Raw genomic sequence first — 19,291 nt, 5'->3', positions numbered from 1 at the left:
TTCCTTGTCTTCACTGTTCTTTCAAATTATTTTTTTTTAAACCTGAGATTTTTCTCTCTCCACTCTGTCCAAAAATACAGAGGCTTTTATAACCAACTTTTCTTCAGCTTTTAGTTGGTAAAAAACCATAAAAACCCATGAAAAAAAAATCCAAGAAAACTCTCTCAACTTTAAAAGCATTAACTGTGCTGTTCTATTCTAGTGTAGGTGGGCAAGGCTTTCTTTGCAGTCTCCTCCTTATTCACCAGGGTTTTCCCAGTAAACTTCTCTATTTTCCTACTTTCCATTGCATTTTCCAGCACAGGGACTGTGCTTTGGAGTGGGATTGTTTTTTTTCTGTGACAGTGTTTCTTGTTTTTTTCCTGTATCCACCTTGTCTTTCCCAGTTTGTCTGACTACCTGAGGAGAGATTGATCTCCTCCCGAAAGCTGAGGGATATTTCCAACACACATAATCGAAGACAAATACTTATATATGTAGTTTGATCCAGATAAAGCCCAGCCCACCTTTAGTTTCTTTCATTTTTCCCTGCCTTTGATCCCCCCAGATGTTTATTTTACATTTCTAGCAAGAGACATTTAGTAAAGGCTTTGGATATAAGATGAATCCTGCAATCAGAGCTTTTCCTCATATTGTATTTTCAAACTGAAATCCTCTCGAAAGGTCACTTGAAGGCTTGAAATATCGGAGCATTTAGATTGCTGTTGATTTTTCTCACAGTGATTGACTGGCCATCAAGCTCTTTATGCTCTTCTACTAAAAACAGAGTAACTGGTTATGTTTTCTTTCTTTGCAAAGAATTTTTCCGTATAGCTGCCAGTGGAACTGCACTGACCAAATGGTGCAGAGGAAAAACCATTTCATGTATGTGCTGTAATTAAAGGAAAGCCCTAATCCATTTATCAATGCTTATGATGGGGGATTCGTTTTCACAACCCATGGGAGTGTTTGAGTTTTTCTGCACATAGCCCAGAGAAGCTGTGGCTGCCCCACCCCTGGAAGTGCCCAAGGCCAGGTTGGACAGAGCTTGGAGCAACCTGGGCTAGTGGAAGGTGTCCCTGCCCATGGCAGGGGGTGGAATGAGATGGGCTTTAAGGTCTCTTCCAACCCAAACAAATTTATCATTCTATGATAGCGGTCTCTGAATGATTAACTCAAACCCATATCCCCAGTGAGGTGACACGATGACCTCTTTCGTTCTGGGGGCTGGTTTGCATGAGGTGCTTTTTCTTGAGTGAATTGTATCAATATTCATGTTAATGATATGTTTTTAGTTGTACAGCTGGCTGTGGGTGTGTTGTCTGGGACAATGTATTCGTTGGTTTGGTTTGATATCCTTTCACCAAGTTTGGCTGAAATAAGGATTTGAGTTCCCAGTTCTCCAGGCAACCCCAAATGGTGGATAATTTCAGTATAAATAGCACTGAATCAAGGCAGGAATGGCAGAAGGTGGTTCTTTTATGAAACAAATACATTAAAAATATAGCCCCACCACCATCATACATGCAAGGATCAAATTGCTTCTAAGACTTTAGAAAAAAGTCATATTGAAGGTTTTGGGCAGAGGGCAAATTCTTCCAGCAGTGACCTGCCTAGACACGAGTTTGATGCCATTTTAATTATTCCTTTTTAAGCAGCATGATGAAGTGTGTGAACTTACATGTGTCATCTCAGTACTTTTTTCTCTTTGCCATCAGTATATTTCTGTTGGTCCACTCTTAGTTCATGCCCTTAAAATACTTTTCTTCTTAACTTCCAGGCTTTGATGATCCAGCTCTGCATTGACACAGTGCAGAGTGTTTGAGTTATGGTAGAAAAATGTTAATAACATCCAGGGAGGGTTTTTTTTTTTGGCTTGGGAGAAGATAGATCATGTAAATGAGGCAATCATTGCTGAGAAGCTCACTTAAAATCCTTCATTTCTCCAGTACAAAGAGCCAAACCTTTTAAAGGAAATGGAAGATGTGAAGTGCTTTATGGAACTCAGTAGCAGAAATATAATATCCCCTTTATGCAAGTGTGGGAGTTTTTTGTAATGAGTGAAAAAGTAAATTATATATTATTTTTGCAAGAGAATTAGCTTTTATTTATGTAACCAATGTTTATTATAAGCTATGGATTTAGAGAAACAGATTTGAAAAAAACCATACTCTCTTGGGTTTACAATGGGAGTGATGTGCTTGATTTTTCACCACAGTGAAATAAAACCTTATCCTTAAAAAAAAAAAAAATAAATTCTTCAATTCTTACAAATATTCTTCAATTCTTATAAATATTCTTCAGTTCTTATTAAATGTTCCTCAGTTCTGGATAATCCTGTATCATCTTCCATTTGGCAGCCTCACAGCAGCTGTTGGCTCAGTGTCTTTTGATTAATTCTCTCCCTGTTCCAGGGTGTATTATACCTAGTTTGTTTAGTGAAAGGGAATATGCTTCATATTTAAAAATCCCTTTTAATGCAGTTACTGCGTCTTTGCAGATTTAATTAGGTCTCAGTCCCTTCCAAATCACAGAAGTCAGAGGTCCCATCTCACTTGTCCCTGAGGCATCATTACAAAAAGTCCCCAGACAGAGTCGAGTTTCCAACTGATGACTTTACCATATAGGGGCTAATTACTCCTAATCTTACACATTGATGAGGTTGTATTTTATGTCTCTGAGCCCCTGAGACTGTGACTGCCAAATTATCCGCTCCTGTAAAACACGGGTTATTTCTCCATTAAACGGACTGGCTTCACAAATGACAATCCCTTCCTGCCAGGCTCTTGCATTTTAAACCCTAATTATTCCTGGCACATGGTTCCATCCGATGAGCCCCTGTTAATCCACGTTATGATCTGGGATAAAATGGTGGTGCCTGGCTGGTTTAAGCCAGGGAAGGGTGAGCAGAGCGAGGGAGGAAAGCCGGGCCCTGAGTCCGGGGGGATGTGGGAGCTGCAGCTGGACTCTGTACCCTGCCTTGAGTGCTACCTCTCATTTTATGAGCAATAACCCCAACAGATCTTTAAAAGAAATGACTCAACACTTTCACCTTCTGCGAGGGAAAAAATGTCTTTGGAGCCTGTAATGCATGAAAAGTGCTGGAAGCCTAATCTAGTATAAGCTGCCTTCAGCCAGCCCTTTTAAGCACCAGGGAAGAGAAATGAATATCTAAAAAGCAGCAAATAACTACAATTGCACTCTGATTTCATGGTTACATGTGCTAGAGGTCAGGAACACAAAGCTGTTTATTTCTTCACACAAAGCAGAGGCTGTTATCATAACCTACTGCAGGCACAGGTATTGGGAACTCTTCAGACAGGGAAATCTTGTATTTTATTACAGCACTGCTTCACACCACATAACCTCTCCTCCCTGCTTCTTCCTCTAGTAGTTCTGACCCAGCCTGGTGGAGCTTGGGGTTGGCTCCCAGAAGGAGGAGTTTATGCCAGGAATCCAAGCGTGAATAATTTGGGTTTAGTTTATACAAGACCTTAAACCAGCTCTGCCCATAAGTAACCACTAACTGGGAGCTTTGTTAGAAAAGAAGAGGCTGGGGAAAATAAGGTTTGGAAATGGTGGAACTTCTCCTTGTCTAGTTGCAAGGAAGTCAATAACACCTTGATTTAGCCACTACTTTTTAAAAAGCAACAGGGACCTAACCTAGTAGTGCTCTTTGGGGGGAAAAAAACCCAAAAACAACTTCAAACAACAACAAAACCCCAAACCCTCCACCTTGGAAATCCTGGGAAAGTCCAAATGTTTTTACAATGGCTACCACAGGCAGAAACACCAAGGTATACCCAGGGTACAGAAACATTTTGAGCTCATTTCAGTATTTTATTTAAATATAAAAAGACCTAGATAAATTAGAAAAATCCACCTGCTTGTGAATTAATAAACTTTCCTTCGATGTTGAATGAAACATATAAATCTACATTTTTATATCTATCAGCATTGAATTTCGGGCCAAGGTGTTAATTGCAACATTCCTCTAACTAATGCAGTGACACATTTGGAGCAATAAAATGGTTCTAAATCAGTGTGACATAGAGCAGACTGATCTTCCAAAATGGTGCATTCAGTTTAGAGTATAAAAAACATTTTTGCCCTTTTATTTAAAATAACATGAGTGGCTGACATTTTTGTTTTCTTTTTTTTTTTTTTTATGTCATAGATAACTTCTATCCCACTAAGCACCCACAAAATATACATACTTCTGAGTGTACTTTAATTTTCTTTTGCTTTTTAAAAAGGCACTATGCTGAAAGCCTGGGTTTTAATCTGTTTAAGGAGGACAAAATCTTTAACCCAATGCCCTTGCAGATATCCCTACAGTGTTTCTCTCTCAAGTTGGCTGCAATTGGTTGGATTTTAATTTACAGTAAATACTGCTGTTGTAAATATTGGCCTTTTCTCCTCAGTTCTCTTGAATAATGCAGTGCTCTCTAGATTCAATCCCTGTGTGTACACATCTGTTTATCATTCTCACCATCCAGATTGCAGGCAAGTGTTATGGGAAAGAAAATACAGGATCACTAAGCTCCATGGCCTATGGTTTGAAATAAAACTGGCTTGTTTTCCTGCTCATGGTGGGACAGCTCTTGGAGTGCTCCCAGCACACATTTATATGTGTCCCAGCAAAGACCAGGCTCTTCTCTGTTTTCCCTTTGGATATAAAAGTCGCCAAGGTAACTTTTTTGAGCGGAGGTAAAAAAGGTCCATTACAAACTAAAAAAAAGAGCAAACAAAACAGCCAAAAGCCCATCTCTTCCTAAAAAAACCCTGCAAGTTAACCAAATTTAGTCCAAGTAATCCAATAAAGACATCCACCTAAGCCTATCAGTTAAAGAAAATCAGGAGAAAAAAGAAGAGGTAGTTGTAGAAAGGAGGAGGAAGGGGACGTGCTGCTCAGAGGGGAAGTGCAATTGTTATTTCTGGAAGGAGGGACAGCACAGTTGGTGGCAATGAAGTACTTCCCTGGCCTCTCACACCAACTGCAGTGGGTTTGTGGCTGGGAATTCAGCCAGGACACTGTTCTAAAGTGGGAAAGTGTGGCACCAGCAGCTGAGTGATAGGGAAGGGTGGCCCCACAGTGATGTGTTAGTTACCTGAGCTCACCCTGGCTGGAAAAGGATGGGAGCTGTATTTGCACCAGGATTCAGGAGTCAGGTAGAACACTGTGTTGCTGATACAAAGAATTACTAACTCAGTTAACGTGACTGGCAATGACTAATCCACTGGCACAGTGTGTGTCCATTGCAAAGAGCTCAGGTTAATAATTACAGCCTATTCCACAACATGCCCACTTTTTCCAAGGAATTTTTCTTTGGTGTTTTTGCTTGGCTTTGAGAAGGTGAGGGAGGAGACTCGTGTTGCATCATGAGAGAGTTCAGCTGGGAGCCAGCCTTAAATGGAGAGGGGAGATGTCAAAATTGAGGGCTGTAGCAGTGTAGACAGGCTGTAGAATTTTATACCCTAATTTCCAGCTGAAACTTTCCTAAAAGAAAATTCCACCTGAGCTTCTTTTCTGCCAAAGCATCCAGGCTTGCACTTGCTCTCTGCACACTCCCAGTGCAAAGTTCACTGCCCTGGGCTTCAGACAGACCATCAACTGGTCACATCCCACCTGAGCACTGGTGTCACCAGCAGCTCTTAACATGCTCTTTGTTAAGCTTGAAAATGCTTGGGAATGTCCTACAGGTCATTTTGCAGCTTCCAGCTGCAGGATTTAATGGCAGTTAATGTTAGAGAGAATATTGATAATGACCGAAGAGGTTTTTGAAAGCACATTCAGCAAAGTCTGTCTCCTGTAACTGGTGGACCTGAAGAGACCTTTGGGATCAATCCTTGTCCCAAAGCACTCAGTGGAAATGCTGAAACTGAGAAGGGCCAGGATTTGGCTTGGGGAGCAGTGCTGGATGAAGAGTGCAGCTAAATTATTTAATGGTTTATGTGCTGGCTCTGGATCAGACATTGTCGTGGAAAAGAACAACTGTAGGACAAACCAAGTGGGGGTGGTGGGAAACATCTACAGCCACCTAATTCTGCCTTTGAGAGGGGGTCACTTCAGCATTTGGTTACTCTGAGCTGTTCAGTTATTCCTTCTCACTGCATTATTCTGTGTATTCTCTGGGATAAAATCTGGGTATCCAATGCTGTGCCTATCATAAGCACATTTAGGAGGGTGACTAGTAGTGATTTGCTACATGACTTTAAACAGGACAGATGTTGTACATGATTATGTCTAAGGTATCAGTTATGGCATCATTAGATTGGCCTCCAGCAGTTAAGTCCCATAATTTTCATAATCTTAGCATGAGATTCAATATTTATTTAGAGACTGAAAGCAAAAATATTAAATTGAAAATAGAGGTCATTTCATGAGGGCACTTGGTGTGTCCAGCTGGAGAAGAGGAGACTGAGGGGAGACCTCACTGCAGTTACAACTTCCTCAGGAGGGGCAGAAGGAGGGGCAGGCACTGATCTCTGCTCTGTGGGGACCAGGGACAGGACCCAGGGAATGGCCTGGAGTTGTGTCAGGGGAGGTTTAGGTTGGATCTCAGGAAAAGGTTCCTCCCCCAGAGGGTGGTTGAGCACTGACCAGGCTCCCCAGGGCAGTGGGCACAGCACCAAGGCTCAGGGAGTGTTCGGATGATACTCTCAGGCACATGGTGTGACTCTTCAGAAGGGTCCTGTGCAGGACCAGGAGTTGAACTGGGTGATCCTTGTGGGTCCCTTCCAACTCAGCACATTCTGTGATTCTGTGACAGAGCCCATGAGCCAAGACCCAAATACCACCCTGGTGCTCCTCCCTCCTCCCTTGTCTCCTTGGCCATTCCCTCTTCCATCTGCCCCCCGTCCCTCCTCGTTGCTCCCAGGACAAGGAGCAGCACCCCCCACGAGGGATGTGTCCTGCCCAGCTGGTAGGAGTGTCCATGGATCAAACATGAGAAACCCAGTGAACCTCTCCCTGTGGCAGCCTCTCATTTTTACAAAGACATTGATTTTCGTGGGGAGCTCATTGGAGATGAGCCATCGACCCTTCTGTCACGTTGTTTCAAAGAGACCACAAGCTCAAAAGCCCAAGGCTGGGCATAAAAAAGGATAGGGCATAAATCAAATTCCTCCTGGAAATCAGGCTAAAATCTGATCCAAGCAGAGGGCACAGTGTAAAAGGGTTGTCAGATTTTTTGTTCTGTGTGTTTGTTTTTCTTTAATTGTTTCACATGCAGTAAATAATAATTAGGAAAAATAATAATAGTTAGGAAAAAAACAGGACTTCTAAAACACAGGGACAAGTTTTTTGCAAGCACATTTGTGTCATGCTATGCAACATTCTCATACCCAGGAGAACATGGCCCTTTGTGTTTGTTCCTGTATCAGTCTTAGTGACATCATCATTAAAATGTAAAGGTATGTGAATGACTTTATTCACAGAAGTATCCTCTAAAGGATGAATATTTTGAAAATAACTAGTCACATATTGAAATATTTTTCCAATTGGTCTTGCATCAAAGTGTGTTGGGGCGTGTGTGTATATTTTACAAATGCAACCCTGGAGAGCGAGGAAGACCTGCAGCAAGTAAAGGAAAATGTGTTTTCTTCTCAATCAGTCACAGCTCTGATGTTGCTGAATGCAATAATTTGGGATCTGAGCTTTTAGTCTTGCACAAGAAATGGAATATACAAACAATCATCAGTTGTGGTGGTTGCTAGGCAGCAGGTTAGTGCTCCTTGAAAAGCAGCCTGGTGGGGCTGGTGGGTGCAGACAGTTCCCAACCTGGCTCCTTCCCATCCAGGTGACTCCCACAGCCAGAGAGAGCTTGAAAATTCTACTTTTCCGGCATTTAAAAGATGCAAAGTTAAAGCTTTGAGGGCTTTAACGTTTAAGCATCAATCCCAAGCTTCTCTGCACCTCCATTTCTGAACTGAAAGCCTGAGTGATTAAAGAAGAAAAGAAAAAAAGCAATTGCCAATTATCTTCTGTTGAGTCTCGTGATAAACCCAAAATCCACCATGCCCTGTTTTATGATCATATGACAACGTTTTTGTTTTAATCTCTGGCATGATCTGTGTTTCTAAACCTGTTGTCATGGAATTCAAAAGGGGTAATTCCAAGATCAAACAAGTCATGGATGCGCGGTAAAAGCATGTGATGAATAGAGATTTGGTTTTTTATTTTCCCTTCAAAAGGTAAATGTAGGTAATAATTCACCAACTGAAAAGTTTTATGTGGTGCAATAATTACTAAGTTCAGCTGTGTGAAGAGCTGTTAGCTTTAGAATTGAGGCAAGTCAGTGGCAACTCAGATAAACTAGGGAGAGCTGCATAGAATTCTTAAATTATGCAAAATAGAACTATTTATTTGTGATCAAACTAGTGACTTAGAAACAGAACTTTTTAGGCTTCATAGTTATTTAAATCTTAGCTATTGTGAATGCTGACTTTTTAAACTTGGTTTTAGCATCCCCTATCATCAGGCAGTTTCTGATGTCTGTAATCACAGCACTTAATGGGAAAGTCTTTCCAGAAAGAAATAATAATCCCAAGTATTACACAAAACCAAATGCTTCTATTGCACAGAAGTAGCGTGAAAAGTCTCTATTAAAGTTGGCATGGCTGGTGCTCCACTGAGTTTAGTTTTGTTGTACAAATCGTTCGGTGTCAAATTTGGCTCATGTGAACATCTTGTTCCTTTGTTTTGGGAACAAAAGGAGAGTAATGGAGGTGTGTGTCAGAATCACTGCTTTGATGCCTCGACAAAAGCATCTGTACCCACAGCACACATCATTTTTCTGGACTCACCACTGTATTAAGAGTATTAAAAGGGGAAAAAAAAAATCAATAAATACCATTGTTAAGCCAAAGCATCATGAAAAAATCCCTGCAGCAGGACATATATTGAGTCATAAAATGCGTAAGAGACAGAGCACAGGTTTTCTCTTGTCCTCCCTACAGTTTCTTGTCTTAAAGTTAAGCTCTTTCAAAAGCAGGTAAATGTAGGAAATACTGAATCCCTGAGGCCAAACAATTACCTCGAGCTCTTATTTCTTATTATGCACAAGCAGCTCTGGGCTAATTTGTTCAATTTGTATTTGCCACCAGTTCTGAGGAACGCGGGTGGAATTTTTATTTACAGAATCCATTTGTACCATCAAAGTCTCTGCGGGTTATGACCTTTACATAAATATACATAATAGCACAAAATAACTCTTCATAAATATACTTTTTGGCTGCAGAACTACTTTTCCTTTGTTTGCTTATGCATTGTGTTTGTCATGTTTACAGTCACTTAAGAATTTTCTGGCCATCTCAAGCATTCCTGAACTTCCAGAAATGGATGTGGACCCTAAAATGTGGGTGCCTTAATGATGTGCTGGAAAGAGGACTCTGAGAGGGGTTGGAGGAGTCCTTCCATCAGCTCCTTCTGTATGAAATGTTTCTGTTAGTTAAATTTCTTTTGAAAGGACATTAGGTGGTCAATAAGCCAAATAATGTGACAGTAGGTACTAAGGAATCCCAGTGCAAGGCTCTGAAGCAGGAATTGTATTCAGAATGCCTTAAAATTGGAGATAAGTGGAACCCGAAAAATTTAAATTTGGATTTAGCTTGGACTTACCTCCTTTGTTTGCCTCTATCTGCTGGCTGCTCTCTTTTCTGGCACATCTAGTGTTCATATTTAAATGTTTTATTCAAATTTTTCTAACCCTAATGCATCTTTGACATAAAGGAGCTCCAGAGTTTGCCTTGCTCTTGGTTTTAATCCTCTCCTGCCTCCTGTGCCATATTAAGGACACTTTCAGAGCCTGTCAATCCATCCTCTCCATCTCTGATTGCCATCCATCTGCCTGGTCCCACGTGGTCCCAAATATCACCTTCAGGACAAAAGCCCTTCCTGTGATTCCTGACCCCACAGAAGGGCTTGTTTAGGCAATCCCAAATAACTTTTTCGTATGAACAGTTTTCCGAAAGAATAGGATGGCCCTGAAACAGGAATTTTAGCAAAAGACCAAAGGTTTCACCTCCCTTATGCTGCCCCTTGCCTTGGTGTGAGCAGAGAGCACCTCATACAGGAACCAGAGCTTCCCAGTTTTACCTAGAGAGAACTCCTTTTCTCCAAGGAGAATTTGGGTTCTGTGGCTGCTCATGCACAGCCTCCGACTGCTTTGCCAAATCTTTGTGTCCCAGTTACAGAAACTCTGTCTCACAGGATCCTGCTGAAATGTATGGAAAATACAGGATTGCTTTCGACAGGACAAAGGGATGGGTGGGAGCCAGTCCCACCAAAGTGGAGGAACCATGAAGCTTCAAGATGTCTCTTGTTCATCAGCAGTGGGGAGCTTGATGACTTGCTCCTTGTCCCTAATTTTTCCTTTCCTTGACACGGGAACCTGTGACATTCATGGCAGCTCTTCTGTTTCTACAGTGAAACTACTGAAAAAAACTATGAAAGAGAATTATTTGACTATTGAACATTGTTATCCCTCACGATCCACCCCAGTTCTTGATATCATCCCTCCATACCCTGTTTTTGAGCTCCTCCTTCCCCTCCTACCACATTTTACAAAGATGCCAGCAGAGCTCCATCAGGGAGCTCCAGGGACAGCCCATGTTGTTTACACTGAAGAAATCAAACCTATGCCAGTTAAATTTTCCTGTGCACTCCCATTTGAGCCCTTGGCCTGAGTTATGTCCACACAGTTGGGCTTTAGAAAGTTCAGTGAGTTAGTCACTACTTCTAGGGACTGAGATTTGTCAGCATAAGCCTATGGTCCCTAAAGAAATGTAGGACTGTGTTCTTCCCCACACCTCTGAAAATTGAACAAAATAAAAGTTTAATTTATAATAAAAATAAAACTTGGAGGAGGAGAAAGAGAAAAGGGAGAAAGTAAAGGATTTTCTTAATTTTATCTCTGTGTATGTGATAGATTTGCTGGGGGTGATTCCTCCCTTTAAATTATTAACTGAAGATAAAGAATAATAGCAATGCATAATGAAAACACATTTCTTTTTCTCCTTTGCATGGGCTTGAAGATATAATTCTTGTGCTCCTTCCAGCCCCCTGATGGGCACCTCGTTTCTAATGGCAAGGATAATGAGAGATTTATGACTTCTGGCTTTTTGATAGCAGAGCAGGACTCATTTGTCCCTTCCATGGTGGATCCTGTAATCATCTCTGCAGGCAGCAGCTACAGCTCCAAGGTGTGTGAGCAGGGAAAGATAATTCACTTATCAAAATCTCACGATGCCACTCGTAACAGAAGAAAATCCATCCTGACATCTTAGAAAAAATATTTTTCTATTTTGTTTACATAATGAATCCTGTTCAGGCTGAAATGATTTCAGGCTGTTTTGCTTACTCTGATTTGAAAGCCTTCCCAACAAAGCTGCCTTAAAACACTGTCATCTTTGTGCCACTGTGTTCAAGTGCTTTCCTTTGTGGCAAAGTACTTGTTTGTATTGGTTTGGCTTTTTTCATGACAAGAAAGGTTTCAAATGAAGAGCTGGCAGCTGCTTTTTCCTTCTTTAAGGCTGTATCATTTGACCCCCATTGTAAGGATGTGCAGGGTACTTTTTATGAGTTCTGCAAAGATTCTTTGAGAGGACTGGGAGACTGTCCCTGTGTCATCCTCTCTTGATGAGCACACACTGTGTGGGTTTTAGCTGTGTTTGAGCTCTCTGGGTGGCACCCTGTGCTCCTTCAAGTATCTCGGTGAAAATTGCTGCCTGGTCTTACAGGAAAGTTGTTAAATGTCAAATCCTTCAGAGATGAATGTCAGGTGTATTGTTATGGGACTGTAAGAGAGTAAAATCCTTGTGTGGCTGTGGGGCTGCCTCTCTGCCCCACCTGGTCCCATCTTCACTGGGCTACTGCCTTTGGATCATTGTCTGTGCAACACCTCCCCTCTTCCTGGAATTTAACATCCCTTCTGAAGGCTCAGGGTAATGTCCTTGAAGGACAACAAGACTTTTATCCAGAGAAGCTGTGGCTGCCCCATTTCTGGAAGTGTCCAAGGCCAGGTTGGACGGGGCTTGGAGCAACCTGGGATAATGGAAGGTGTCCCTGCCCATGGCAGGGGGTGGAACGAGATGGTGTTTAAGGTCCCTTCCAACCCAAACCATTCTGTGCCTGTTCCAAGGCTTTCTGGAGATGCATCTCTATCTCCACTAACAAGTAAACGCAACGTTTGCTGATAGATACCTTATAAATTGATTTAATATCATCAGGGATTCTGATAAAAGTTGGAATATTCAGCATTCATCTGTCTCTACTTTTAATCTCAAGCATGTGAATTTCAGCTTCACTGTTCAGTTCTATTTTAGATGACAGCAGTCTCTGCAATCTTATGATATTCCTTCTTTATGACACACGAAGAAGACCAGAAGACATGGGTTTGGTTCCGGTGTTCGTTCTGCCTTGGCTTTCATCTCAGATGTATCTGAAACGTCCGGATGGTTTTTCTGGATGACTCACTTCAGATCTGAAGGAGCGAGTGGTGATCTCTCCCAGCCCTTTCTGAGAGGGAGCATGATGAATCTTTAATGATGACACTTTTGTCCTCAAGGCTTCCTCAGGTATTTGAATTAAAGAAGTCACAAGGAAATTTAAGCGGTTTTAATGTTTTAAACAGAAGGAAGTATAAATTACTTCCTCCAGTAGGAATAATGCACAGAAGGAGGAAAAGGCTTTAAAAAGAAGGTTTAATGATGTTAAAGGTATTGTATTAACAGGGTGGTTGCTCTGGTGGCTGACCCTGCAGCCAAGCCAGTGGTGTCCTTTTGCTTCCAGGTTCCAAATAGGGAATTTGAGCATTTTTGGATAATCAACAGTGCTGACTAGGGGGCTGTAGGGATCGTGGCTGCCATGGACGTGGGAGGGAGCCCAACTCCCTTCACCATTCTCATAGATGATCATCTAAGATGAGCCAAAAAGATAATTTTTCTGTAAAGTGGAGAAGTTTTCCTCTTTTCATACAGTGTTCATGTTCTGCAGTGCTGTTTTATGGTGTTTTGAGGGAAGTGCTGGAGGTTCCTGGAGACTCTGGAGGAGTTCATTGGGAGGTGATGCTGGTGGCTCAGCAGTGATGGGGGATGTGAGCGGTGCAGAGCAAGCAGGGCTTGGAGCAGAGCAGAGGAGACCAGAAGTGCTGACACACATTCGAAATTTGTCAGCATGTGAATAGTAAATGAACAGAATATGCAACTTTCATGACAAAAACTGGAGATGAGGCCAGGGCCAGTGGTCTGAAGCCATTCCACCTCTGCCCAGTGTCACTCTGGGTGTCAATCATGGGGTTGTTTAGGTTGCAAAAGCCCTCTAAGATCAAGTTCAACTGTTCCCCCAGCACTGCCAAGCCCATCACTAACCCATATCCCCAGGGGCCACTCCACAGGTTTTTGAACACTTCCAGGGATGGTGATACTACTGCTTCCCCAGGCAACCTATTCCAATGCTTGACAGCCCTTTTGCTCAAGAAATTTTCCTTAAATTCTAATCTAACCCTCCCCTGATGCAACTTGGGGCTGTTTCCTCTTGTGCTGTCCCTCATTCCCTGGGAGCAGAGCTTGACCCCACCCTGGCTCCCCCCTCCTGTCAGGGAGTTTTAGAGAGAGAGGAGGTCCCCCCTGAGCCTCCTTTTCTCCACGCTGAGCCCCCCCAGCTCCCTCAGCTGCTCCTGGTGCTCCAGACCCTTCCCCAGCTCTATTCTCTTCCCTGGACATGCTCCTGCCCCTCAATGTCCTTCTTGTAGGTAGTTTATCATCAAACAACATCCCCCAGCAGGTAGCCTGTATATGTCTAGAAAACACCTGAAACACTGGTAAAACAGCATTTTCCATGGACTGTTTCTCTGTGTGTCTCAAGTTTTGTACAAAACCTCAGCTGGCTCCACACTGGGCTGTCCTGTGCATGCCAAATATTCGGAGGACGCTGTTTTTCAGCAGCACCCTCACCTTTGCAATCGATCTCTGTTTCAGCAAGCTGATTTACAAGTACATCTTTTCTGAATCATTATCTGAGCCGGCTGCCAGTTGGCCCGAGGCAGAGATCCAGGCACTCGAGACTGGGAGAATCGGTTCCAGCTGCACTCCGTAATTAGGAAAACCCTGGTCTGGAGCCGGATGTCCAGATGCCTTGCCAAGGAGCGTATCATTTGGTTCAACAAACAGCGTTTTGAGGGGGGAAAAAAAAAAAAGAAAAAGAGGGAAGATGTAACAGGACAAAGGTCACCTGCCAGCAGTTGCTTCTCTATTCCTCGTTTCATCTCCCGTTAGTGTAAGCTGGAGAGGTGGATCGTGGTGGGAAGGGAAGGTCTGGGGAGGTTAAACAAATCCATGGGATTTCAGCTTGGATAGAAATAAGTTTCTCATGCTCCCCACAGAGATGGAAAGTACTTGAAATGCCATTTCTTTCGTGCTTTCGCACCAGGGAAAAACTGAACTTTGCGTTTCGTTGTGTAACAAGAGTTCCAGTGCAATGTGTTTTGTCAGCAAGGAGAATTTGAAAACCTGGTATGTGACACATCTCAGCTAAAGCCTTGTGCTCCCTGTAGTGTCTTCATTTCAAACACAGACTTGAACTCTTTTTAAGGGTTTAGGTTTTTTTTCTTTGCTTGTTCTGGTGACATGAATTAACAGACGTGAAGCTTCCAGGAATAGATTTAATAATATCAGGACAAATACTGGTGCTTTTGCCACCGATGCCATTTAATCTGTCTCAGCAACGAGATCAAATGACTTGCCAAAAGTTTGAGTGTTTTCCAACAATAGGATTCCTATAGTAATATGAGAATGTCATTGCACAGGATATGGTAAAAAAGGCAGTGCAAAACTCCACTGTGAATGATTTAGCAAAGAAAATAAATATTTCCTCCTCTTCTTCTTCCCACCTCAATTATTCCCATCTTTTCTGCTCCAGAAACAGTTACTTTTTAAAGTTAGATAAGCAAGGATTAACCAGTCTATTCCAAGGGATCTGTAGGAAATTGGAAGTTTCTACCTACAGATTATTGCTAATCATAGGAGATTACTTTGATAAGAATAATTTACCTGTTACATGAAATCTGCAATGTGGACTTTGACAGCTTGTTCTTCTTTGGCCCTTTAGTGTCAGTCTTTTGTGCTGGAAGTACATTTGAATGAAATTCATGGAAAGCCATCTGGTAAAAGAAGCCTGTCTGGATCTGATTTATCTCTGGCCAGCCCTCTGGATTTCCTTGTGCACTGGTTGACATTCACAAGTTGATGTTCTCCTGTTGTAGTTTCCTGCTCAATCTGAGACAACTGTGGGTTTCTTACTGTAAAGCATTTGAGGAAAATATTGATAACTCAGTGGAATTTGTTGCTTTATTACATAAGGTTTTTTAAACAAAATTTTGGATTTTTTAAGATCTTGTCATAACTCAATCCAAGAATTTCTTCTTTATCCTTCTCTGCAAGTTATTCTCTATTTAGCTGTTTTAAAAAGTGAATAAGACAGCACATGTAGCAGCTCTTCATCCTGATGGCATTCACATGTAACTCGTCACATTACTGGCACACTGAAAATAACCTTTCCACGAGGCTCCCCCAGGAGTTACCACTATCCCACTGCTCGTGAATCCTGATGGATTTTTTCCCTTGCTGTTTTTGTGCTCCTCTCTGTGCCCCATGACAAGGTGAGGTGCTCCAAAGGCATCTCGCCCACATTTGGTGCCAGCAGTTGCCAGCATTAGATCAGGTTCACTGATTGCAACTCTGCATTATTTCTTTGCCAAAAAACATGTCGTGGGCCCTCTGCTCTGGCTATTTTCTGTATTCTCTTTTTTTCCCGAGCTGTGGCTAATGAGTCCAGCTGTTTGCTCTGCTGCTCAGGACTCTCTGTTGCTCAATGACAAAAACCAACCTCTTTTTTCATGCCAGCCACGGATAAACACAGTGCCGTTGGCATCTTGGAGTTGTGCTAGTAAAGTGTTAAAGTATATTTTGGTGTACTTTATTAAAAAAAAAGGTTCATCAAACGTCTTGTAAGTGTTTTGAGATGTGGTGGGACTGAAGGAGATCTCTTGATCTCTTCTTTCCTCTCTTCCCTTCACCCAAGGAGACAAAGCCATGAAGCCTGTTATGGTGAGTACGCTTTAAAAAACACTTCTTGAAGTGGAGCTGAGTTACATTCCTTTGTTAATATATTGTTACATATAAACTGAAATTCTGCTTAGCAAAAAACTTCTGTGGCAGGCTGTCTAGGTGAAAGAAAAATAATACAAAAGCGCTTAGCAGTGGTGTGACATGTTGCTGTAAAGCAACAGCCAGGAATGCCAAGAGATTTCAGTCCAAATGGAGAATTTCTGAAAATTAATTTTGGATGCTTGATACAAAATAGAAAGTAACGTAATTTCTGGCAGAGGGGTTGACAGCAGACGTAATGCATCATTGCAATGGCCCAGCCTGTGTGTTAAATGGAAATTAGCTCCATGTAAAAAGCTGCAGAGAGAGGAGAGCTCACAGAAAACAAAAAAAATAACAAAAGCAGAGGCTGATGTACTGGTGTAATAGTTGCCCTGAACTAGAAACGTTCTGATGTAATAGAATCGGTGAATATGGCTTGAAATTACTGCAGTTCTTTAAACGTGAAGGTGACTTAGTGCAAATGAAATCGAGCTCACAGTGTCCAGCCCATTCCTGGGCTGGTTTGTGCTCCCTGTTCTGCAGACAGCACAAAAGGGATGCTTGTTGGAATCTGCGTTTTCCATCTTCCCTGATCCCTCCACCCTCATGCCTGAAGCCATGGAAATCAAAAGTAGATATACTGGAGCTTTGGATCAGCCCTGAACACATTGTGAGACTGTCCACATCCTTGCAACAGGATCCCAGGGGTGGTTCAAGTGCCTCTCCTGCAAAGCGGGAGAAACAGATCCCAGGGCAACCAGATCGTTTACAGGAGCTCTTTCCCTCCTGCTTGCACTCCGTTTAAAAGCACATTTTCTAACTCATCTCCTCCAGAACACTGGAAATAATGTTCCTTTCTCTGTGTTTTTCCCCAGGGGTGACACAGAAGCAATGGAGCACTGATGGTCACAGGACATGCTCAGGCCTTCAGCAGGAGAGTGCTGGGGGGGGAAGATCGAGCTCTACCAAGGTAAAATAAATAAATTCTGTTTGGATAGCAGTCAGCAGAACGCATGAGGGTTTAGAAAACAATCACTGATTGCTGAGCAGTGTGTTTGGACTTGGTTTTGTTTAGCTAGGCTTAGCTTAGGCAGCAGAAAAGCCAAATAAAATGATGGCTAAGTGTTGTGATTCTGTGCGCTCTTGGTCAGGGGGGAAAATTGCCTGTTTTGTTGGGGAAAAGAAGTTGTTAAAAACACCCCAGGAGACTAAATCAAGTGGCATCCCAAATATCAGTACACTCTGCCTGAGATGTTCTCAAGATAAAGCCTGAAGCTTTCAGATCCTCGCAATTACTTTGTGTAAGTGTGGATTTTTCTCACAGGGTGCAGTGAAGCTTAAAAAGCTCCCAATGAGCAAAGGATCTGCTGGTCAAACCTTAAGGATCCATTTCTTTGCCAAAGATTGGGAGGAGGAAATAATACAAATATGCAAGCAGAAAAAGGAAAAGCAAATTATTTAAAATACTGGTGCAGGAGTTTGTAGCTAATCAGGAGCGTTTTTGACATGCCTTTGGACTCTTGCAGGATGTCTCCATCTGTGCAGCCCTTAACAAAAGGAATAAATGTCAAATTAACTACTGGAGCATGAGAGATGCATCCAAAATAAAGTCTCTCAAGGAACATTCTTCTTTGGTGCCCTGTAGAAATCTTGGGGAAGGCGAGAGTTTTGGAAGGCGTGCAAAGGTCTTAAACCTGGAGGCAGAAGTAAATGAAGTGCAGAAAATATGAGGCAAATGTTGTTACAAACCATGAAAGAAACAGAGAAGGAAGAAAATGCTTTCCCTGGGGCTGTGAAATTATTGAATTGTCAAAACCACAGGCAGCTGGTTTAAAGAGTTGATAAAATTTATTTGGCATTTCACCTCGTTAATAAACGCTTGATCTACCTCTACCCATTTGGGTTCCCAATCACCTCCTTCTAAAGAGTTACAAGGGAGCCCAGTTTTGGTGGTGTTTCCCTGCACACAGGAATGCTCTCATAGGATCTCAGGTTTGGGTTAGAAGGGTCCTTAAAGATCATCTCCCCATGTGGTTTGGTGCAGTGTCCCAGCTCTGGCACCAAAGCCCTGACAAGGATGACCCTGGTACCTGGGAGGCCACAACACTGCCACCCTCACAGTCTGAATAATGTTGTGTTCTGTGAAACCCTTGTTGAGCCCTGGCACTGATTATCAAATGAGAGACGCCCAGATAGGACTGGGGTGAGCTCATAACAAGCAGGAGTAAATGGCACCTAAACATGGGCTGAGCTTTCATTGTGGAGCTGATCCTCAGATCCTGCATGCCAATTCAGTGTTTGGGTTTTTTATTTCCATCAGGATCAAAAGATCTGGGAGCACAGGGCAGGAGCAATCTAATCAGCCAATTTGCAGCAGCAATGAGATTAGGCCAGATGCTTTATTGCGTGTGACTTATGTGACCAGCCACGTGGATAATAATAGCAGGAGGTTTTAAACTCAGGTTTACTCTTTGTCAGAGAGCTGGAACATGAAAGCACCTCCTTTGACTTCTCAAGTGAAGTAACATATGGAATTGATATAGATGTTTACTGTCATGGAGGGAAAATGAATCTGGGCCACTGTCAATCAATATTGGACATAGATTTTTTATATCATTGGTAGGTATCACCAAGTAATTATAAGCAAGAGGGAACTAATTAATTAAAATAGTACCCAGAACTCCTATCTGAGTAATGGTACCACTTTTGTGGGAGGGATCATGGAGAAGTTTCTCCATGCTTATAACTGATGAGGTTGTAGAGCTGTGATGACCCTCGTGTCCACAGGTTCTCTACACCATGTCATGTCATGCATAATGATCCATAATATATTTAAATGTACTTCAGATTCCAGCAGAGCATCATGAAAGAGAGGTTTAGAGTCTGAAACTAGCACTTGCCTTTACCATGTCCATTTTTAAACAGCTACAAATCCCAAATGTGGTGACAGAATAAATACTCAAAATAATAGTGTGGAATACACAACTTAAACTTTAATATTTTTTTTCATTGAAGCCTCCAAGACAATTCAGAGCTGATTTCAAGAACGTGTTCTTAAGTGACAAAAAAATTTAATATGAGTAGAAAATTAAGAAGAGATATTGAACAAAACTGTCTGTGATTGAACAAAACTGGTGTGATAGCTGGTAGATGAGAAACAGTT

General features: G+C 42.1%; 1 protein-coding gene across 2 annotated transcripts in view; it reads left to right on the top strand.

Annotated features, from left to right (window-relative positions):
- The window catches only part of CUNH10orf90 (chromosome unknown C10orf90 homolog), a 65,550-nt gene that overhangs the window by 14,366 nt on the left and 31,893 nt on the right, over positions 1-19,291 (top strand). For both annotated transcript variants that reach the window (XM_017809357.1, XM_017809356.1), the window contains exon 2: positions 17,004-17,098. In XM_017809357.1, coding sequence (XP_017664846.1) covers positions 17,004-17,098 — 95 coding nt within the window. The remainder of the gene's footprint in view (positions 1-17,003; positions 17,099-19,291) is intronic.

Source organism: Lepidothrix coronata, unplaced genomic scaffold (assembly GCF_001604755.1).
Source record: "Lepidothrix coronata isolate B3197 unplaced genomic scaffold, Lepidothrix_coronata-1.0 Scaffold25, whole genome shotgun sequence".
In the NCBI taxonomy this organism is placed as follows: domain Eukaryota; kingdom Metazoa; phylum Chordata; class Aves; order Passeriformes; family Pipridae; genus Lepidothrix; species Lepidothrix coronata.
The sequence above is the reverse complement of the archived record's forward strand: the minus strand, read 5'-3'. Positions and strand labels throughout refer to the sequence as shown.